This window comes from Engraulis encrasicolus, chromosome 9, assembly GCF_034702125.1.
Source record: "Engraulis encrasicolus isolate BLACKSEA-1 chromosome 9, IST_EnEncr_1.0, whole genome shotgun sequence".
Taxonomy (NCBI): domain Eukaryota; kingdom Metazoa; phylum Chordata; class Actinopteri; order Clupeiformes; family Engraulidae; genus Engraulis; species Engraulis encrasicolus.
The window spans coordinates 18,053,281-18,073,280 of NC_085865.1; the positions used below are offsets into that span (position 1 = coordinate 18,053,281).

Genomic DNA, 20,000 nt, shown 5'->3' on the forward strand with positions numbered 1-20,000 from the left:
AGACAGTACTTATACATGGACTTAAGACAGTATGGACATAGACAGTGCTCATACAGACATTTAAAGTGCAAGACTGGATAACAGAAGACTTGTAGAGAACATACATTAAGAGGTATTGTTGTGCTTTTGTGCTTTTCCTAAAAAAGTCCTTTATACCGTTCTGACATGGTAATAGTAGCATTTTGAAGAAAAATAAATATTAAAAAGGTCTGTCAAGTACACCAGCAGCAGTGTGTGTGTGTGTGTGTGTGTGTGTGTGTGTATGTGTGTATGTGTGTGTATGTGTTTAGTGCAGGTAGAAGGTGCGGTGTGCGTCTGTGTGTGTGTTCGTGTGTCTGTGTGTGTGTGTGTGTGTCAGTGTGTGTATGTTTGGGTTTAGTGCAGAAAGTGCAGTGTGCTTGTGTGTGTGTGTGTGTGTGTGTGTGTGTGTGTGTGTGTGTGTGTGTGTGTGTGTGTGTGTGTGTGTGTGTGTGTGTGTGTGTGTGTGTGTGTGTGTGTGTGTGTGCATGTTTTGAGTTAGTGCAGGTTGAAAGTTCAGTCACAAGTATAGTAGTGCAGGTGGAATGTTCAGTCGCAGATATGGTGGTGGGGGATGGGGGTGGGGTTGTCAGTGGCCTTGCTGGTTAGAGGCTAACAGTGGAGGGAGAGTGGGTTGAGTGTTCAGCATCTTGATCGCTTGGTGCATTGTGCTGCTCGCCAGCCTGGTGGTACGGGAACGGAGGCGCCTGTACCTCTTTCCAGAGGGCAGGAGGCTGAACAGTTTGTGTGCAGGGTGGCTTGTGTCTTTGATGATCATCAGTGCTTTCCGGGTGAGGCGTGTGGTGTAAATGTCCTGCAGGGAGGGGAGTGGTACTCCAATGATCTTCTTCGCTGTGTTCACAACACGCTGGAGTGTCTTCCTGTTTTTCTCCGTGCAGCTTCCTCCCCACACTGTGATGCAGTTGGACACGACGCTCTCTATGGTTCCTCTGTAGAATGTTGTCATGATGGAGGGTGTAGCACTTGCCTTCTTTAGTTTGCACAGGAAGTAGAGACGCTGATGGGCCTTCTTCGCCAGTGATGTAGTGTTGGTGGTCCAAGAGAGGTCGTCGCTGATGTGCACTCCAAGGAACTTGGTGCTGCTCACTCTCTCCACAGCATCGCCGTCGATGGTCAGTGGTGGCAGTTGTTTTTGGACCCTTTGGAAGTTGACAACAATCTCCTTGGTCTTGTTGACATTCAGCAGGAGGTTGTTGTCTTTGCACCATCTGGCCAGCAGGTCTACTTCTTCTCTGTAGTGAGTCTCATCGCCCTTGGTGGTATGGTGATATGGATGTGATATGGAGTGGGACACCCCCCCACAACTCAGACTTACCTTGAGACCTTTGACTCCGATCTCTCCCATTATGCCTGGTGGTCCTGCTTCTCCCTGTGGAGACAAAGCCATCATCAGAGGATGTTCAAACATATACAAACTACCGTTTTTAAAATGGTCCAAGCATGAGCAGTAGGAGCCACTTATTTTCTACCCTGCCATGCACATAGTACCATGCGAGTCCAAGTGCGAGTGTTACACTGGCTTGGGCCCACTCACATTCCTGATGCGACACACCAAATTCCGTGTTATTATTTATTAAGTCATGTTATTATTTATTTATATGGGCAAACTGTAATATTCATCTGGAATGGTCTCGTGGGCCAAATAAAGTCAGACCACAGCCCAGATTTGGCCCCCAGGACTGAGTTTGACAGACACGTCAAAAGACCTTGCAAGAACATTGTATGGTGTAGTTAATGGAGACATGGTAGCATATCACTGAATAGGCAGTGAGAGTGTGGATCTGCTATTTTCATGGCCAGACTAAGATTGCAATCAGTCATCTTTGACAGCGAAATACTGTTCTCCAGAAAGCAATTTCTAGGCAACGATGTGATGACCTCACCTTCTCCCCAGCTAATCCTGGTTCTCCTGACTCTCCTTTTGGTCCCACTCGGCCCTATTTAGCCAACCAACAAAACAGGTAAAACAAATAAACAAACAAACAAATAAACAAACAAACAAACAAACAACACTATAACAGAGCATGGACACTGAAGAAGGTGGTTTTCGAAAAGGTGCTGCAGTGTTTGCATTGGAATCCATTACTGCTGTGGTGGTTACCGCAAAGGCAGTCAGTGTACTTGTGTATGAATTGCTGAAGGAAACTCACAGGCTTCCCATCTGGTCCTGGAGGGCCCTCTTTGCCTGGCTCTCCCGGTAAACCCTGAGTGGTAAAAACAAAATACTCAACAACACAGAACCAGCCACAAATTCAAAAAATTCCACCACACCTGCTTAGAAGGAAGTACATCAGAGAACTGCAACATTGTGGTGGTGGTGGTCTGCGTGCGTGCGTGCGTGCGTGCGTGCGTGACTTTCTGTGCATGAGAGTGATAAGTGTTCTGTGCATTTGAATATGTATATGTGTATCAGTGTGGAAATTCTGGGTGCTGTGTTTGTTTATGTGTGCTTAGGTGACGGGTCATGAAACACGGAACATCTCACTGGCCGTGTCTGTGTGTGTGTGTGTGTGTGTGTGTGTGTGTGTGTGTGTGTGTGTGTGTGTGTGTGTGTGTGTGTGTGTGTGTGTGTGTGTGTGTGTGTGTGTGTGTGTGTGCGTGTGTGTGTGTGTACCATGGGTCCAGGAGGTCCGGGGGGTCCTGGGCCGCCCTTAGAGCAGTCACACTCCTCCTCCGGCTCCTCAATAGTGGGCTCTCGATCCAGAGGACACTAGATCGTGCAACACGTTCATCAGTCACTGGTGTAAGTTAAACACAAATTGACTAACCTCCAGAGGACACACATAATGGCAAACGTTACTATGACCAACCAACAGGGGGAACAAAGGGATTAGTTGCTGAGTGGGCCCAAAATTGGCTTTCATTACATTATAATTATTGGATGAAGGGGGGTGTTCATTTGACTTTTTTCCAGAGAATGTGACTATGACCACATGTAATGGTCAATACGACAGTATGTGAACACTACACATGCAAAGGCCTTTGCAATATTAGTGAACACTAGACAGGTGATGACGACCAACATGATGTTACAAAGTGGCCTACAAAGGTAATAACAAACATTAACATTAGTAGTAGACAGTACACACACAACGACCAAAGGGATATTATCAGGTTCATGGCAGTCCCCATCTTTATTTTGAAGCATAAAAATATTGGGCTTTTCATCTGCCTTTTTTATGACAGGACAGCTAATAGTGGGACAGGAAAAGGTTGGGAAATTGGGGTAGAGCTGGCATGTGGCCCAAGATGGACTCAAGCATGGGTAAGCATGTGCAATCACATGCATGACAGGAACATACAAACTGGAAAGTTTGAAGCTTTGAAATACTGTGGTTTTAAACACACATTTTCCAAGTTAGAAAATATGTAATTAAAGACTAATCAGCTAAAATCACATCTGCTGTATGATAATGGAATTTCTCAATAGAGTGACCAGACCTCACAGAGGAAAATTGGGGTATTATTACCCTGTATTTTACTTTGTAACCTTTGACATTCCTTTTGCTATAGCCAGCGTCAATATTAAGTCAATAAGTGATGTTTTAGCAAAATATATCAAGGACAAAAGGGGCTTTCTTGTAATTTAGCAGGGACAGACCACCAGAGTCAGGGATTATGCCTGGAAATTGCAATTGCCGGTCACTGTAACACAAGAGTGCTTTTTTCAGAAGTTAAAAAACATATTAAGAAGTAAATAGAAGAAGGTACTGTAGGTGACCACACTGAGTAACTGCTCTACTTGTCTTGAGTACGGTGCTGATTCAGCTGATTCAGAACTGCTTGGATCAAATTTGTGGCAGGGATTTAAACTTTTTGAAGATGGAGTTAACACCTCTGTCAGCTTTGCAATATACACATAGCAAGAGAGTTGCCTTTGACAGTTGTCAGTGTTGCCTTTGATATAGTATATCTGCTTGCACTGCAATGTGTCTAATACACTGTATATGTCTATGTCAATGTGTAATGACTACTCCACAAACCACAGAAGCCTAAAACAACCAACAACCATAGAAATGTCAAACTGGTTTACTTACCCTCTCATCATCCTGTTTCAAACAGAAAAATAAAGACAGGAGAAGTTAATCAGTGACAAAGTTCAAGAAGAGTTTCATCAACAAAGAGTCCAAAATAATTGAGATCATCAAGAGTGGTGTTTATTTTAAGTTAAGCGTAGAGAAGATCATTCTGCCTTTTCCATCGGTCTTCCTACTGTGGAATTCCACAGTGGGCTGGGCTAAAAAACGTTGTCAGTCCAGTTTATGTCTGTAGACTTTTGGTTATGTTTTACAGCTTTTAACATACAGTACATAGTATTTGCATCAGAAATTGTGTTTGCTTCATTTCTTTTCATGTTTTAGCACCATCTAATGCATAGATGTAGACAATGCACATCTAACTACAGAGTAAATCTCACATGCTCTCCCTTTGGAAAAAGGTATCTATAAAACGTATTAAATGATTCATATGAACTACACTTGTGGACTACTCTTACATGGTAAAAGTGGCCCATTTCTTGTTTTCCTTATATACCATACAATCTACATACACAATCACAAATCTACGTCTGCTATGAAGAACCTGTGACAGCTTCCCAACATGTGAAAATGGTGGTACTCAAGTCGCCACCGCACAATGTCACATGAAAAGTGTAAATAAAGTAGGAATAATGCCAAAAAATTGGCACTTAAGAACACTTCACCTCACCACATTCTACAGCAAGCGACAATTGCGTATGTTACAAGAATGTGTCCAATTTATCTTGTATCTTTTGTATCTTTTAACAGCGTACCCTCTGCCCTTTCCCCCACGTCAATACGGTGGAATGTTGACTTTCACACAAAAAAATGTCCTTGTGAATAAATAAGGCACAGAGACTGCATGTCTCACCACAGAGTAGATCTCACAGGCTGTCTCGCGTTCACTCTGTTGCGGGTCACAGTACAGCCTCAGCTTCTGGATCTCCACCTGAAGGACGTGAGAGGAAATTACTTGTGAGTAGAGAGAAGGCCAGACGTACTCATTCAGTACAGTACATAGAAATAGGCTGCATTCAGGGCCGCTGACAGCTTTGACTGGGCCCAGGACAAAATCATCTGAAAGGGCCCCCCTCACAATACATGCAATGCTATGAGAACCCAATTCTGCCCCCCCTCTCTCCCTGGGCCCGGGACAACTGACCCCTTTGTCCCCCTCTGTCAGCATCCCTGGCTGCATTGAACATAAGCTTCTGAATACCTATACGGACACAAGGGAAAAGTTCCTTTACATTACTTGCAATGGAAACGCACAACCTTAGGAGAAAAGTAGTCACTTTAAGCAAACAAATAAACAGAAAAATCATAGCAACAGTATATCTGGACAGGGTATAACCTTAGGAGAAAAGTAGTCACTTTAAGCAAACACAAATAAACAGAAAATCATAGCTACAGTATATCTGGACAGGGTATGCCTCAAATGGAGGCATGTTCCATGTGGAAAAAATGAAAACAGAAAAATGAAAACAAACAGTCCAACAGGTGCATAACTTCAAAAATGCACTCCAAAACAGCACTTGCACATTATTGCACCCTTGTGTTCAGACTCAGTGATACATGTGATCTACACATTTTGGTACTCTGTGTTTATGCTGTACATGAATGATGGTGATAAAGTCTATTGTAATTTAGTGAAATATAATCTATTGTCATTGGAACATTGTGAGGACAACCAGGTTGTTGCACTGTGCACAGCTTACTACAGGGAGACCTACAGCAGTTTCATAAAGTTGAATCTCATCTAATGCAATGCTATGTGATGTATCATTGTGTAAACCACAGTATAAACAGGGATGTGTTTCACAGGTACAGTCTTTTCTGAATTGAGCTTCTTCCCAATCAGTATCTTGTCATAGATTGTAGATGCAGTATAATTTGAAGTCATTAATGTGTAATGTATAATATTTAATGTTTATAATGTTTAATATAATGTTTAAAAGGTGTAAATATAATGTTTCAGGTGTAAATGTTTTAAAGGTGTAAATATAATGTTTCGGGTAGGGTGGTCTCTGAGTTGATCTTCCCGATCTGTGTCTTGACGTTGATGTAGATGCATGGATGCAGAACATGTGTTCTAATGTAATCAGTAGAGATGTACAGGATCCAAGATCTGGTTCCGGATCCGGCAGGATAATAGGGTTTTTCAGACTTTCCGGATCAGGCAGGATATTAAGTAGTGGATCCGGTATGCGGCAGTTACCTAAAAATCAAGATCTGGGGCATCTCTACTTTTTACGTAGCCTAGGCTTTTCAGTCAGTCTTTCACAACCCCAATCGCTGCATGGAGTGAAAGCCCTTTGGAAGCGGCCGTTGAAGGCAGTGTGGCAATAAGCCAATGAGTCTTAAAAATAGTTTGCGCCAACGTAATAAAAAGGGCCCATGTGTGCGAGTTGGCAATGTGTTTCAACCCTTTCGTAGGATCCGGTATCCGGTTCCGGATCCGGCAGGATCTTAAGCAGTGGATCCGGTATCCGGCAGGATCCTAAAAATCAGGATCCAGTGCATCTCTAGTAATCAGTGCAATAATCGAATGTAATGTACTGAATGTGTCTTACAGGTACGGTGGTCTCTGAGTTGAGCTCCTTGCCGATCTGCGTCTTGCCGTTGATGTAGATGGGCACCACTGCCTCCAGGTCCTCATCCTGAATCTGCGTGTCGTCAAGGAAAGCGGTGACGCGACGCGGTGACACCAGCACCTTCAGCTGGTGCCAGCCCTCATCAAACAGCGCCTGTAACCACAGAGACCAGAGAGGGACCAATCAGATTGGGTTTCCCTCATACACACCACATAGTTTAAAGAAAACCATCTGAGATGCGTGTGTGTGTGTGTGTGTGTGTTTGTCTGTGTGCATGCGTGCGTGCGTGCATGCGTGCGTGCGTGCACATGTGCATATGAACTGTAGAGGCTATTTTGCTATTACACCATTACCATGGCAATATTTTTAGCTCCTCCTAACAAACTGTCTTTTCTAAAACCCCAGTAATTACTCTCATCAGTGGCGAAACAATTACACACAGGGCCCCAGGGCAAGACACTTTTAGGGCCCCCCTTACAGCCTGCAAAGGTCACAATAGGGCCTCCTCCACCAATAAAGAAGGGCCATGGGCCCCGGGGCACATGCCTTGCTCGCCCCCCACTATAGCTCCGCCCTGACTCTCACGTATAAAGGAAGACAAAGCACTCACTCACTTTACTGTATGTCTACTGTGGAATGCTGCTAGTGATCCAAAAGCAAGATCTATTTTAGTCTAAAGTATCTGGGATAAGAGCCTAAAACAGGAAAAAGATTTGAGCCAGAGAAAGCCAACGCTGTTACTATGTTATTACACGCCATGAAAACGCGGCTCTTCAAAATAGTTATTTTTTTCTTCCTCCCGTAGAATTTATATTTCCTGTATAGACGGTGGCATGTTTTTTTCCCCCCTTCTGACCGTATGACAATGTGCACTGTTTGGGCAGCGAGGGGCTTTGATCCTGTAAATGCCTGTAACATTCAATTACATTTCAAATAAAATCAGTTGAGAACGCGTGTCTGATTTTAGGCACTCCATATCCCTAAGCATGTACACACACGCACACACACACACACACACACACACACAGACACACACACACACACACACACACACACACACACACACACACACACACACACACACACACACACACACACACACACACACACACACACACACACACACACACACACACACACACACACACACAACTCTTCAGGACGCCACTTATGGAACGGCGGATATGCCACAATTTGGGGCCAAACTGACCGACCAACAGGCCGACAGAGCAACCAACCAATCAGATTCCTGGCTGTCCTGACCTGGGCTCTGCCAACGTTTTTCCAAAACAGCACCGTTCATTTCGGAGGTGCAGCAATAGCCGAAAAAAAAAGAGGAAGACGGAAAAAATGTAGCTTTTCCTTGGACTGAAGCTGTAGGAAGGATTACACAGACAAATAAACACACTTACACTTACACCCACACCCACACCCACATACACACACACCCACACAAAGGTGATCAGAGCCCTTTGTAACAAGGAGCACTTTGAGTCTGGGGATGCGGGAGAGAGGATGAGGGAGGATGGAGGCTAAATCTTCCTGCCTCTCCTCTCCAAATAAGACACATGCACCCACAGACACACGCACGCACACACACACACGCACGCACACAAACAAAGGACGAAAGGAAGGTGCATGAACGAGAGGATGCAGGCAATCACCCTCTCTTTCCTCTCCAAGTAAGACACACACACACACACACACACACACACACACACACACACACACACACACACACACACACACACACACACACACACACACACACACACACACACACACACACACACACACACACACACACACACACAGAGGGAGGGAAGATGCAGGCTTCACAGTCCTGTCTCTCCTCTGAAAATAGCTCGGGCCGGGTTGCACCCACTTCATCATGAATGAATGGATGGACATATGAATGGTCATGGAAAAAGAAAAAAAAAATGAAGAAAAAATGCAATGTTCATGGAAATAAACAAATACATTTGAAAAAGAGAGGGCCCAAAGCGGATGCTGGTACCGTGGAAACAGTGACCTTGGGCCAAAGTCCACTTGCTTGGCAACTGATGTCTACTGCCTGCCTCCTCAGAAGAGATGACAAATACAATTTTGCATGGGAAAGGAAAGAACTATTTGTACACTCAGCTGAACAGCAAAACACCTGCACATATGCGTATGTGGGATGGACATGTGTGTGTGTGTGTGTGTGTGTGTGTGTGTGTGTGTGTGTGTGTGTGTGTGTGTGTGTGTGTGTGTGTGTGTGTGTGTGTGTGTGTGTGTGTGTGTGTGTGTGTGTGTGTTGGGGGGTTGCTCAAAACTACTCAGCTAATAGCGACTTTACCACCAATACCAATGACACATCAATGGAAACAGCATTAGTGTTAAAACAAGTGACCTTAAAACCCAGACAGTTGTTTATTATTATTGAACATGGTTCTGTCTGATCTCAGTCTTTGTGTTCCTTATTTCTCCATGGAAAAAGGTTTGGACCGCTCATTTGTCATTACATGTACACTTCCAAGCTGTATCACGTGTTTGTAGCCTTTTGGTGCCAATGGAATCTTCAGCGATCCGACGCACTGTTTCCTAAAAAATACATCATAACAACTTTGCTATGACATTAGTGAGAGACTTTCGCGACCGATTATGACTTGGTCATTACCATTTTGGTAACAAGCTTCGAATAGAGTCATGGAGTGTGAATAATGTGTTTTATTTGGTTTCCCAGTTTAGTTTGGAAATAATTTATTTATTTTGTTTCCTGATTGAATTTGGCAATGTGTCTTGTTTTATTTCCTAATCTAATTTTTGGACTATGTCAAGTCCAAAGTAGTGGTTAACCTGCACTTTACAGTATATTGTAAGCCCCTCAGGTGTGATCTCTTACAGGTTTCTCTTCTTACATGTTTAACTGTCTATCTACAGTACCTTCTTTCCCCTGTAGGTATAAACTGTTCTTTTGTCATCCTTTATCGTCCAGAAGACAAGGCCTTCTTCCACACAGAGCTGCATAGGCTAAAACAAAATTGCAAGGTGCCTTGAGGGCTTGTTTTTCATTTTTACTGTTTTACTTTACAATTGCATGTTGGATGATAATGCCTGAAATCATTTAGACCAAAGAGTCATAAAAATGAGGAGTTACCATGCAGTTAACTTTAAATGTCCTTAGGAATCTTTAAGCTTCTCAGGCAGTACTGTATTCTGAGATTAAATGATTGAAAGTGTAGAACTACTTGTCATGAGAACTGAAATCCTTTGGACAAAGCACTCATGAAAGTGAAGGGTTACCATGGAGTTGTGACAAACCTGGCAACAACACCGTTGCCTACGTCAAGACAATTCCCTCATCATCTCAGACAATCCAGTCAATCATCCGCTAATTCCCTCAACCAATCAACCAATCAGCGCCCGGCCTCACCAGAGTACTAAGACTGTGACTCAATTATCACGTGCACCTGCAATCAAGCAATCACCCTGATCACATGTTCCACCTGTTGCTGTATTTAAACCTGAACTTTCATTCACCATGTGCAGATTCTTGATGTTGTTTTGTAGAGCTGTATGCTATGCCAGTTTCTGTTCTGATTTCACAATTCACGATTTTGGCCATTGTGCCGTGTTTGTTTTGTTCCTGAGTTTATAATTAAATCAAGTTTGCCGTGGAAGTTCTGCATTTGCGTCCATTCTTGGGAAACCATGACAGAAGAATCTGCCAACCTTATGGACGCAGCAAGCTATCCACTGCCACCCAGTTCATCTGAGGAGATGCCCATACCTCCACTCCAACTGCTAGCGACCTCTGTAGCCTCGCTTAGTGCCACGGTAGAAGGACAACAGCGACAAATTTCCAAACTTGGAAACGCCATGGATGATGTTATCCGACACCTTTCTTCCGCGAGTGTTGCATCAACTCCCAGCCCTCCTGTGCCACCTGCCCTGGCTCAAGCTCAACCTGCTCGGGATCCAGCTCAACCTGCCCCGGCTCAAGCTCAACCTGCCCCGGCTGAAGTTCAACCTACCCTTCCTGGTTACCTCGCCCTGCCAGGTCACCCTGCCTCAGCTGTGAAGTTGCCTGAAGCCTACGGTGGAGAGCCCAATGGTTGCGAAGGTTTTCTTCTTCAGTGTAACCTGTACCTCGCTCACCATCCACAGATGCCAGACCAATCCAAGGTGGCAGCCGTCATCACTCGCCTGAAGGGAAAGGCCTTAGACTGGGCAACAGCTGTCTGGAGAGAAGGAGGTGATGTAACCACTTCCTATGATCGCTTCATTGCTCTCTTCCGTGCAGTTTTTGAACATCCCATTGATGGCAAGGAGCGGAGTGAGAGACTGCTCAAGCTTTCTCAAGGCACCGGGACTGCAGCAGAATACGCCCTACAGTTCCGCACCCTGGCAGCAGCAAGTGGTTGGAACGATAAAGCCCTCATTGCACTATACCGCAGAGGATTGAGGGAGGATGTGCGAATGGAACTTGCTTGTCGTGACCAGGAGCTGACTCTGGATGCCCTCATCAACCTGTCCATCAACCTTGACTACCTTCTGCAGGAGAGGCGCAGAGGCAAACGTGCTTCCCCACTACCATTATCACTACCTACTTACCAGCAAGACCCTGACCCTGAACCGATGCAAGTGGGATCTGCACGTCTCACTCCCCAAGAACGCCGCCGCAGAATTGACCTTGGCCTCTGTCTGTACTGTGGGGACCCTACTCACCAAGTTGAGCTCTGTCCAAAGCGCCCTCAGCCTGGAGTGAGACGCCCCCAGCCTGCCAATCCACACAAGGTAAAGCTACCTCCACCTTCTTTATCCTCCAAGCCCTTCCTTGTTCCTGTGACTGTACGCTTCGGTGAAAGATGTTTCTCTTTCTCAGCCTTGTTAGATTCAGGAGCAGCAGGCAATTTCGTCACACCAACCGTGGCTGAGGCCCTTCAACTGCCCCTCAACACTCTCTCACCACCAGTATCCATCCAGGCCCTAGACGGAGGACCCGTTGGTAATGGCACCATCTCACAAATCACCTCAATGGTACAGCTGACTGTCTACTCTGTGCATCATGAATCAATCAACTTCCTTGTCCTACCATCCATGCAGCACCCAGTAGTCCTTGGTCTCCCGTGGCTTCAAACTCATGACCCTGTAGTCTCTTGGAAAGGAGGTAACATACACTCTTGGTCACCTTTTTGTCAAATTCATCGTCTGAAATACCCTTGTGCCTCCACCTCCATAGAGAGCCCAGACTCGGCTATGATTCCGGAAATCCCCAACCAATACATGGACCTGGATGCTGTCTTCTCCAAGACCAGGGCAACTCACCTTCCTCCTCATCGTCCCTGGGATTGTGCAATCAACCTCCTGCCAGGTACTTCGCCTCCACGTAGCCGTGTGTATCCATTGTCTCCAATGGAAACCCAAGCCATGGAGGAGTACGTCCAAGAGGCACTGCAACAGGGTTTTATCCGTCCGTCCACCTCGCCGGCTGCCTCGGGCTTCTTCTTTGTGGAGAAAAAAGATGGTGGGTTGCGGCCCTGCATCGATTATCGGGGCCTCAATGCCATCACTGTGAAATACAGGTACCCACTCCCACTAGTACCTTCCGCCATCGAGCAGCTTAGAGGGGCATGCTACTACACCAAACTGGACCTACGGAGTGCCTACAACCTGGTTCGTATCCGAGAGGGAGATGAGTGGAAGACCGCCTTCAGCACAAGTACTGGCCACTACGAGTATCTGGTGATGAGCTACGGTCTGGTAAATGCACCTTCTGTCTTCCAGTCTTTTGTCAATGACATTCTCAGAGATATGATTGGGAAATATGTTGTAGCCTACATTGACGATATTTTAATATATTCCACCACACTAGCTCAACATTACCTACATGTCAGACAGGTACTCGCACGCCTCCTACAGCACCAGTTATATGTAAAGCTTGAAAAGTGCCTCTTCCACCAGACCACCATCTCCTTCCTCGGATATGTGATCGGCCCAGATGGCGCTCGGATGGAGGACCAGAAGGTTGAAGCTGTCACTCAGTGGCCTGCCCCAAAGAACATCAAGGAGTTGCAGCGCTTCCTTGGATTCGCCAATTTCTATCGCCGGTTTATCCGGTCCTTCAGCTCAGTTGCTGCCCCCCTCACTGCTCTCCTAAAAGGCAAGCCACGCAGCCTCCAGTGGACCGACACAGCTCAGGATGCCTTTACTGCACTCAAGCAACGCTTCACCACAGCACCGATTCTGAAGTTTCCTGATCCTACCAAACAGTTTGTGGTCGAAGTGGATGCCTCAGATGTGGGAGTAGGAGCAGTGTTGTCCCAGCGTCAAGGTGAACCACCAAAGCTGCACCCATGTGCCTTCTACTCACACAGATTGTCTCCGGCCGAACGCAATTACGATGTGGGAAATCGGGAGTTGCTGGCGGTGAAGATGGCCCTTGAGCAATGGAGACATTGGCTTGAGGGTGCCAAAGAACCATTTGTTGTCATCACTGATCATCGAAATCTGGAGTACATCCAAGCTGCAAAGAGGCTCAATGCAAGACAGGCCAGGTGGTCTCTATTCTTCTCCAGATTCGATTTCACAATAACCTACAGACCTGGATCCAAGAACGGCAAGGCTGATGCCTTGTCTCGAATACACACACCATCTCTGAGCCTTCCCCAGTCCTGAAGCCCATCCTTCCACCCTCAATCATTGTTGCTCCGGTCCTCTGGAAAATTGACGCAGACATCCGACGAGAACAAAGAGGTGAGCCAACTCCTGCTACTTGCCCACCTGACAAAATGTATGTGCCTTCCACTGTTCGTGACAGGGTCATCGTCTGGTCTCACACCTCCTTGGCTTCGGGACATCCAGGGATTGAGAAGAGCATGGAACTCATCTCCAGGAAGTACTGGTGGCCCTCCATAGCACATGATGTCCAGAGGTATGTCAAATCTTGCTCAATCTGTACAACCACCAAGAGTCCACGTTGTCTTCCGCCAGGAAAGCTCATGCCCTTGCCTACTCCGAATCGTCCCTGGTCACACCTAGCCATAGACTTCCCTTTCTGACCTGCCACCATCTAAGGGCTATACGGTCATACTCGTTGTGGTGGATAGGTTCTCCAAATCTAACCGCTTCATCCCATTCACAAGTATGCCCACTGCTCTCCAGGTCGCTGAAGCCCTCTTCAGTCAGGTTTTCCGACACTACGGAATTCCTGAGGACATAGTCTCGGACCGGGGGCCCCAATTTACCTCCCAGGTGTGGAGGGCTTTCATGAAGAAATTGGGAGTCACTGTGAGCCTCACCTCTGGCTACCATCCTGAAGCTAATGGTCAAGCTGAGAGGGCAATCCAAAACCTCGGACGGTTCCTGAGAACATACTGTCACCGCCGCCAGAATGACTGGGCAGAGTTCCTCCCATGGGCTGAGTATGCTCAAAACTCACTAATCCATTCAACAACAAAACTAACCCCGTTTCAATGTGTTCTAGGATACCAGCCACCTCTCTGTCCCTGGGATCCCACCAAGTCTGACATCCCTATCATTGATGATTGGTTCCGCCGAGCTGAGCGGGTCTGGGAGCTGACCCACCTACAAATCAGCAGAGCAGTCCGTCAGCAAAAACTCCACTCTGACCGTCGCCGTGGGGATACCCCTGAGTATCAGCCTGGCGACAGAGTCTGGCTTTCCACCAGGAACCTGAAACTGAAGCTGCCCTGTCGGAAACTCAGCCCTCGATTTGTGGGCCCATTCAAGGTGATCCGGAGGGTAAACCCAGTCACGTACACGCTCCAACTCCCTGCTAACTACCGTGTCTCTCCATCTTTCCATGTCTCCCTCCTTAGGCTGGTGATTCCGGGTCCCATGGCTGATGCGGTCCCTGGTGGTACGCCACCACGGCGCTGGAGATCGATGGTTCCCCCTGCCTACCAGGTGAGGGCGGCTCCTGGATTCCAGACGCCGTCAAGGTCGCATGCAGTACCTGGTGGACTGGGAGGGGTATGGGCCTGAAGACCAGAGCTGGGTCCCCTCTTCCGACATCCTAGACCGTACTCTCATTTCAGAATTCCACCAGTCTTCATCCTGACAGACCAGCACCTAGCCCGAGAGGTCGTCACCCCCTTCGCTCGCTTCGCACGGCTGGAGCCGTGCCTTCAGAGGGGGGGTTACTGTGACCAACCTGGCAACAACACCGTTGCCTCCGTCAAGACAATTCCCTCATCATCTCAGACAATCCAGTCAATCATCCGCTAATTCCCTCAACCAATCAACCAATCAGCGCCTTCCGGCCTCACCAGAGTACTAAGACTGTGACTCAATTATCACGTGCACCTGCAATCAAGCAATCACCCTGATCACATGTTCCACCTGTATGCTGTATTTAAAACCTGAACTTTCATTCACCATGTGCAGATTCTTGATGTTGTTTTGTAGAGCTGTATGCTATGCCAGTTTCTGTTCTGATTTCACAATTCACGATTTTGGCCATTGTGCCGTGTTTGTTTTTGTTCCTGAGTTTATAAATAAAACCATCAAGTTTGCCGTGGAAGTTCTGCATTTGCGTCCATTCTTGGGAAACCATGACAGGAGTGACCAAACAATTATTTCGCCCACCCAGTGCAATGGACAGGCCTTTAAAAAAACTTGTTGGGTGTGCAGCATCTCGAAATTAAGCCACAAGCTACCACAGCATTTCCGGTCTGCTAGTTGAAATGGGCGTAGTTAGTTGGTATGGTAATAAGGTGGGTAGAAAATGACCATCACATGAAAGGCTTAAGGGCTTCAGTTCTCATCACATACACACTTTCAATCACGTGTGTTTAATGTCAGAATGCGGCCTGTCAAGCGGACAAATTCTGAAGGACATTTTTAAAGTCCTGTCCCTTGCACTGGGCAGACAAAATCATTGTTTGGTCACTCCATGGCAACTGCATGGTAACTCCTCAGTTTTATGACTCCTTTGTCTAAATGATTTCAGGCATTACCATACAGAGCTGATCTGTGAAAGGGCGGTAGGAGTCAAATTAGCGGTGGGCGTAATACTATGATTTTTTGTATCAGACAGACCGTGACGCGACGGACGCGAGCAAGCGTGACGCGAGCGTTTTTTTTGGGCTGGGGGGGGGGGGCGGGTTCGGGTATCTGTGTTTACAGTACTGAAAATGGATATGAGTGCCAGGCATGCTAGTAGGCCTATACAGTATCGGTATCAGCATCAAAAACTGGTAATTTGTTTAAAAGCCTACTAGAACTTTTTGGCATGCACATCATTTGTCTACTATAAATGGACATTTAAAATCTCTCAGTAGGACTATTAGGCCAATCACATAATGGGTGTGCATCATATGATGCAGAGAGGACTTTGTTACATCTAGATAGTAGGACCAAAAAAACCTATAGCTATTTGGAGAGATAATTACAGCCATAACAATGCAGCTCAATTTCATAGGCGGCTTCTTCCAATTCTGCATTAAGGTTTTTTAAAATAGACATTCATCAGCATGTAGGCCCATTCAGCCTCCCCACAAGGAATGCATTCAGCTATATAACATGCGAAATAATAATAAAAAACACAACATTGTGATGGTTTCAACTGATTGATACGGAAGTGCTATTTATGCTCCATTTAGGCTTATTCTGTTTATAAGGACCAGCTCACAGTATCCGCTCCACTGTCATCCATTCAGGCCTACTTGCTAAGCTACTTGTATGGGCGATGCTCAGAGATAAGCAATAGGCACTGCAGCTCAGTAATGAGAGGAATCGAGTTGTACCTACCATCTAATAAGTAACCATACAGCGTTATCAAGAACTGCAAAGGCAATAGACAGAAGAAGAAGCTGAGAAGAAGAAGCTTAATTTCTTCAACTCAGACTGAGTCCTTAGAACTTCTTTGATGCACCTAACTTGAAAGTCAGATCATGAAGAGAATCTTAAACACTTGGAGGTTCTTATTTTGCCTTAAGACATGTAAAGTTAAAAATTCAGGTAAAATGGATAAAAAAATTTTTAATGTTCTTAAGGCCAAAGAAACGTGCCAAAGTGTTTAAGTTAAACCAGTTAAGACATAATGATACTAATACATATGAAGAACTTGTGACACGGTGAAACAAACTGTTTTACCTCCCTAAAGGATGCGATATTGGTGGCGTGTACTAGGTACTCTGTGTATAAGAGGGCAAGATACGACGGGGTGGTTTTTGTTATTTCCAAATCCACTCGCGAACCGTGCATTTTTGCGGTTTCTAGCGGCATTGCCGTTCGGTGAAAGGGCGATCAGATGCGCTTTCGCGTGCTAAACATGGGGCGCACTGGGCTGTGGCGCATCTACTTCTTCGGGACACAACGGTCGAGAAGGGCTAGATTTGATGAGAAAGGGCGTGACTATTTGCGAACGGCATAGAGAAACTCGCGTTTGGAGTCAAAAAAGGAAACGGGAATGATGAACACAGTATAAATGCCGAGAATAGGTCTTTCAGGCAGTCTAAAAATCCCTGACATTCGAAATTTCCCCCGCCACATTTTTTAGCGTCAAAGAGGGAAAAAGGAGGACGTACTGGAATACCCATTATCCGATGATGAGTAACTATGATTAACTCTATGAAGGCAGGCAAACTACACAACGGTAGGCCACATGTGTTTTAATATTCCCTGGATCCTGATTGGTGTTCCGCCGCAGCCGAAGGCACTGGATTGAAAGTCACACATGACCCGAATACAGAAGCGATGAAAATGGATCCTACTTAAACGGTAAGTAAGGCCTCTGTTCACCCATATTTTTTAAATGACACCACCTTATTTTGGATTATTAAAGCAGATCACAAGGCGCAGGGAACTTGACGCTGCCGTAATTGCACATTAAGAGCCGCCGTAAACGCTATTTAGAGGTTGGGTTAACGGCTTTTAGAGGTGGGCGTAAACGCTATTTCCTAAATTCCATGAGGTGCGTAGTAGGCGTTTAGTGCGTTTACCCTCACTACAGCCCCGTTTGTGAAGCTAATAACAGTAAAAAATAAAAACATGCCCTCAAGCACCTGTAATTTGACGTAGGACTATTTTCCATAGCCAAACACCAACATATGTTAAGCTAATAAAAAACAAGGAGAAAGTAAAGGGCAACGGCATGTTACATATGCACATTTAAGAAAGTTCTTCTATTCTTATTGCTTCAGGGGAGAAAAGGCATTTTAGCTGGAAGCAACAAATAAATAATCTTCGCTGTGCACACTCTGTTGATACTGATCGATTTGCCATATGGGCCACCTGTACAAACACAGCTAATATTTACTGGATTTAACTCATTAGCGGGTGTTTGCTGATGTCTGCTTATTGCGTGTTTATTGGAGACAGAGCAGTAAATCGGCCCTTGTATGAGGTGTAAGGCAATAAAATTGGTTACAACTCTGTATTATTGTCCAATAAAAGACTTGGTTACAAGTGCTAAAGATGTAAAACAATCCCAGTTAATGCTTTATAAATGACACTCTTCAAACACAAAAGCTGAGAAGTATGACACGGACAACACGTTAAAGACGTATGACGTTATTTTTCAGCTTTGTGTAAATGGCAAACCTTAAACCTTATTACGAGCATTAGAAGAAGGAAATAAAACTTGGAAACCGATTCTGATAGAACTACACATAAGCACACTTATTGTCAACTTTGGGTGCATGTAAAACCCACACTCGCAATCTTAATCACGTTATTTATAGACCCTTTCCACATAACACACACTGTGGTTGTCGTTTGTGGTTTGTCGTTGAGCGTGTGCCTTTGGGGGGGGGGGGGGGTTGATCAGAGCATCAGAGGACAAGTTGAGTGAGACTAACAGAATTTCACAGACCTCAATCCCTGGTGCACTGAAAGTGATCTTCTGTTCGCCATTGGCCAGGTTGGTGGTGGTGAAGGTCATTGATCTCTCCGTGCCATCCACAGTCACTGCGGCCTGAGTGACCTTGTCCTTGGACAGTATCCTCCAGAGGTCAAACTTCTCTCTCTTCATGGACCCACGCAGACGAATGGTCGCCACAAACACATATGATGGCGGCAACCCTTCTGGAAAGATCTCCCTTTAAAGACGAAATAGTTAAGGAAGCATAAATTGGCGTGGTTATCATTATAGTAATTGCAACATTGTAATGCTAATGCAAGGAAGATTTCAATAACGTTCACATGCAAACCCCAACAAGAAAAAAAATAAAAAAAAAAAAAAAGCAAAAAAAAAAATGTAAAAAAAACAAAAAATAATAAAAAAAAAAAAACAAAAAAAAAAAAAAAAAAAAGAAAAAAAAAAGGAAAATGCGAGCGTACAAAAATAAACAATGGAGTAGAGTAAAAAAAAAAAAAAAAAAAAAAAATGGAAAACAAAGTAACAAAAAAAAAAAAAATGGAAAAAAAAAAAAAATGTAAAAACAAAAACAAAAAAGAAAAAAAAAGAAAAAAAAAAAAAAAAAAAAAAAACAAAAAAATCCAAAAAAAACAAAAACGATTGTCGGAAAAACAAAAAATGGAGAAAACAAAACAAAAAAAATAAAAAAAATACATAATGGAGTGGTAGGAAGCCAAATAGACCGCGAAGTTATGCAGGATTTTCGGAGATGTGACAGGGTAAAACATTAAAAGTAGTGAAGAAAGGAAAAATAATTGAAATGTGACAATTTTCAGTGTTTCCCCAATCAAGTATTTTTTTATAAAACCACACCTTTTGTAGTCATTCATTACATTAATTAATAATTTCAGATGATGTCTTTGCCCAGGTGGTAGACCAAGCAATTATTTCGCCCACCCAGTGCAATGGACAGGCCTTTAAAAAAACTTGTTGGGTGTGCAGCATCTCGAAATTAAGCCACAAGCTACCACAGCATTTCCGGTCTGCTAGTTGAAATGAGATAGTCTTCTGCCGACGGTGGTATTAGAACTACTGTCTTTGAGGGGAGTTGTGCCGTGCGTGCGAGTGGTGGGCCAGGAGTCTTACTTTGCTGCTCTCAGTGATGTCACGAGCATTTGTCCAGGTGGAAGGCTGCTTCGGAGGCCAGGGAGCCCTGGATCTTCTTGGCCTTGCGATGGATGTTCATCCCCAACATCAGCTCAAAGCCCTTCTCATCACGAGACGCCACAGGGATACGCGTAGGGCACACCGACTCTTCAATGGGGCAACAAAAAAATCAAACTGTCAAGTCAAGATGCTGTCTCCAGTGACAAAACAAGGACAACAGAAACACATGACATGCAAACACTGCAAAAACCAATCCATTTCCAGGCTGAATGACAGATAGACCAAATGTTTAGGCAAAGGACGCGCTCAACTTCTTGGAAAAACGGAAGTCTTTGGGTGCGCGATAAAATGGATCAACTTAAGGAAGAAAAATCC

The 20,000-nt window shown here is 45.1% G+C and overlaps 1 protein-coding gene across 1 annotated transcript in view; it reads right to left on the bottom strand.

Moving 5' to 3' along the window:
* Positions 1-20,000, bottom strand: part of si:dkey-225n22.4 (collagen alpha-1(XXI) chain) — a 107,442-nt gene that overhangs the window by 64,417 nt on the left and 23,025 nt on the right. The window contains 10 exon segments of the mRNA XM_063206689.1: positions 1,355-1,408; positions 1,923-1,976; positions 2,190-2,243; positions 2,654-2,749; positions 4,077-4,088; positions 4,930-5,007; positions 6,632-6,805; positions 18,474-18,695; positions 19,605-19,637; positions 19,639-19,772. Coding sequence (XP_063062759.1) covers positions 1,355-1,408; positions 1,923-1,976; positions 2,190-2,243; positions 2,654-2,749; positions 4,077-4,088; positions 4,930-5,007; positions 6,632-6,805; positions 18,474-18,695; positions 19,605-19,637; positions 19,639-19,772 — 911 coding nt within the window.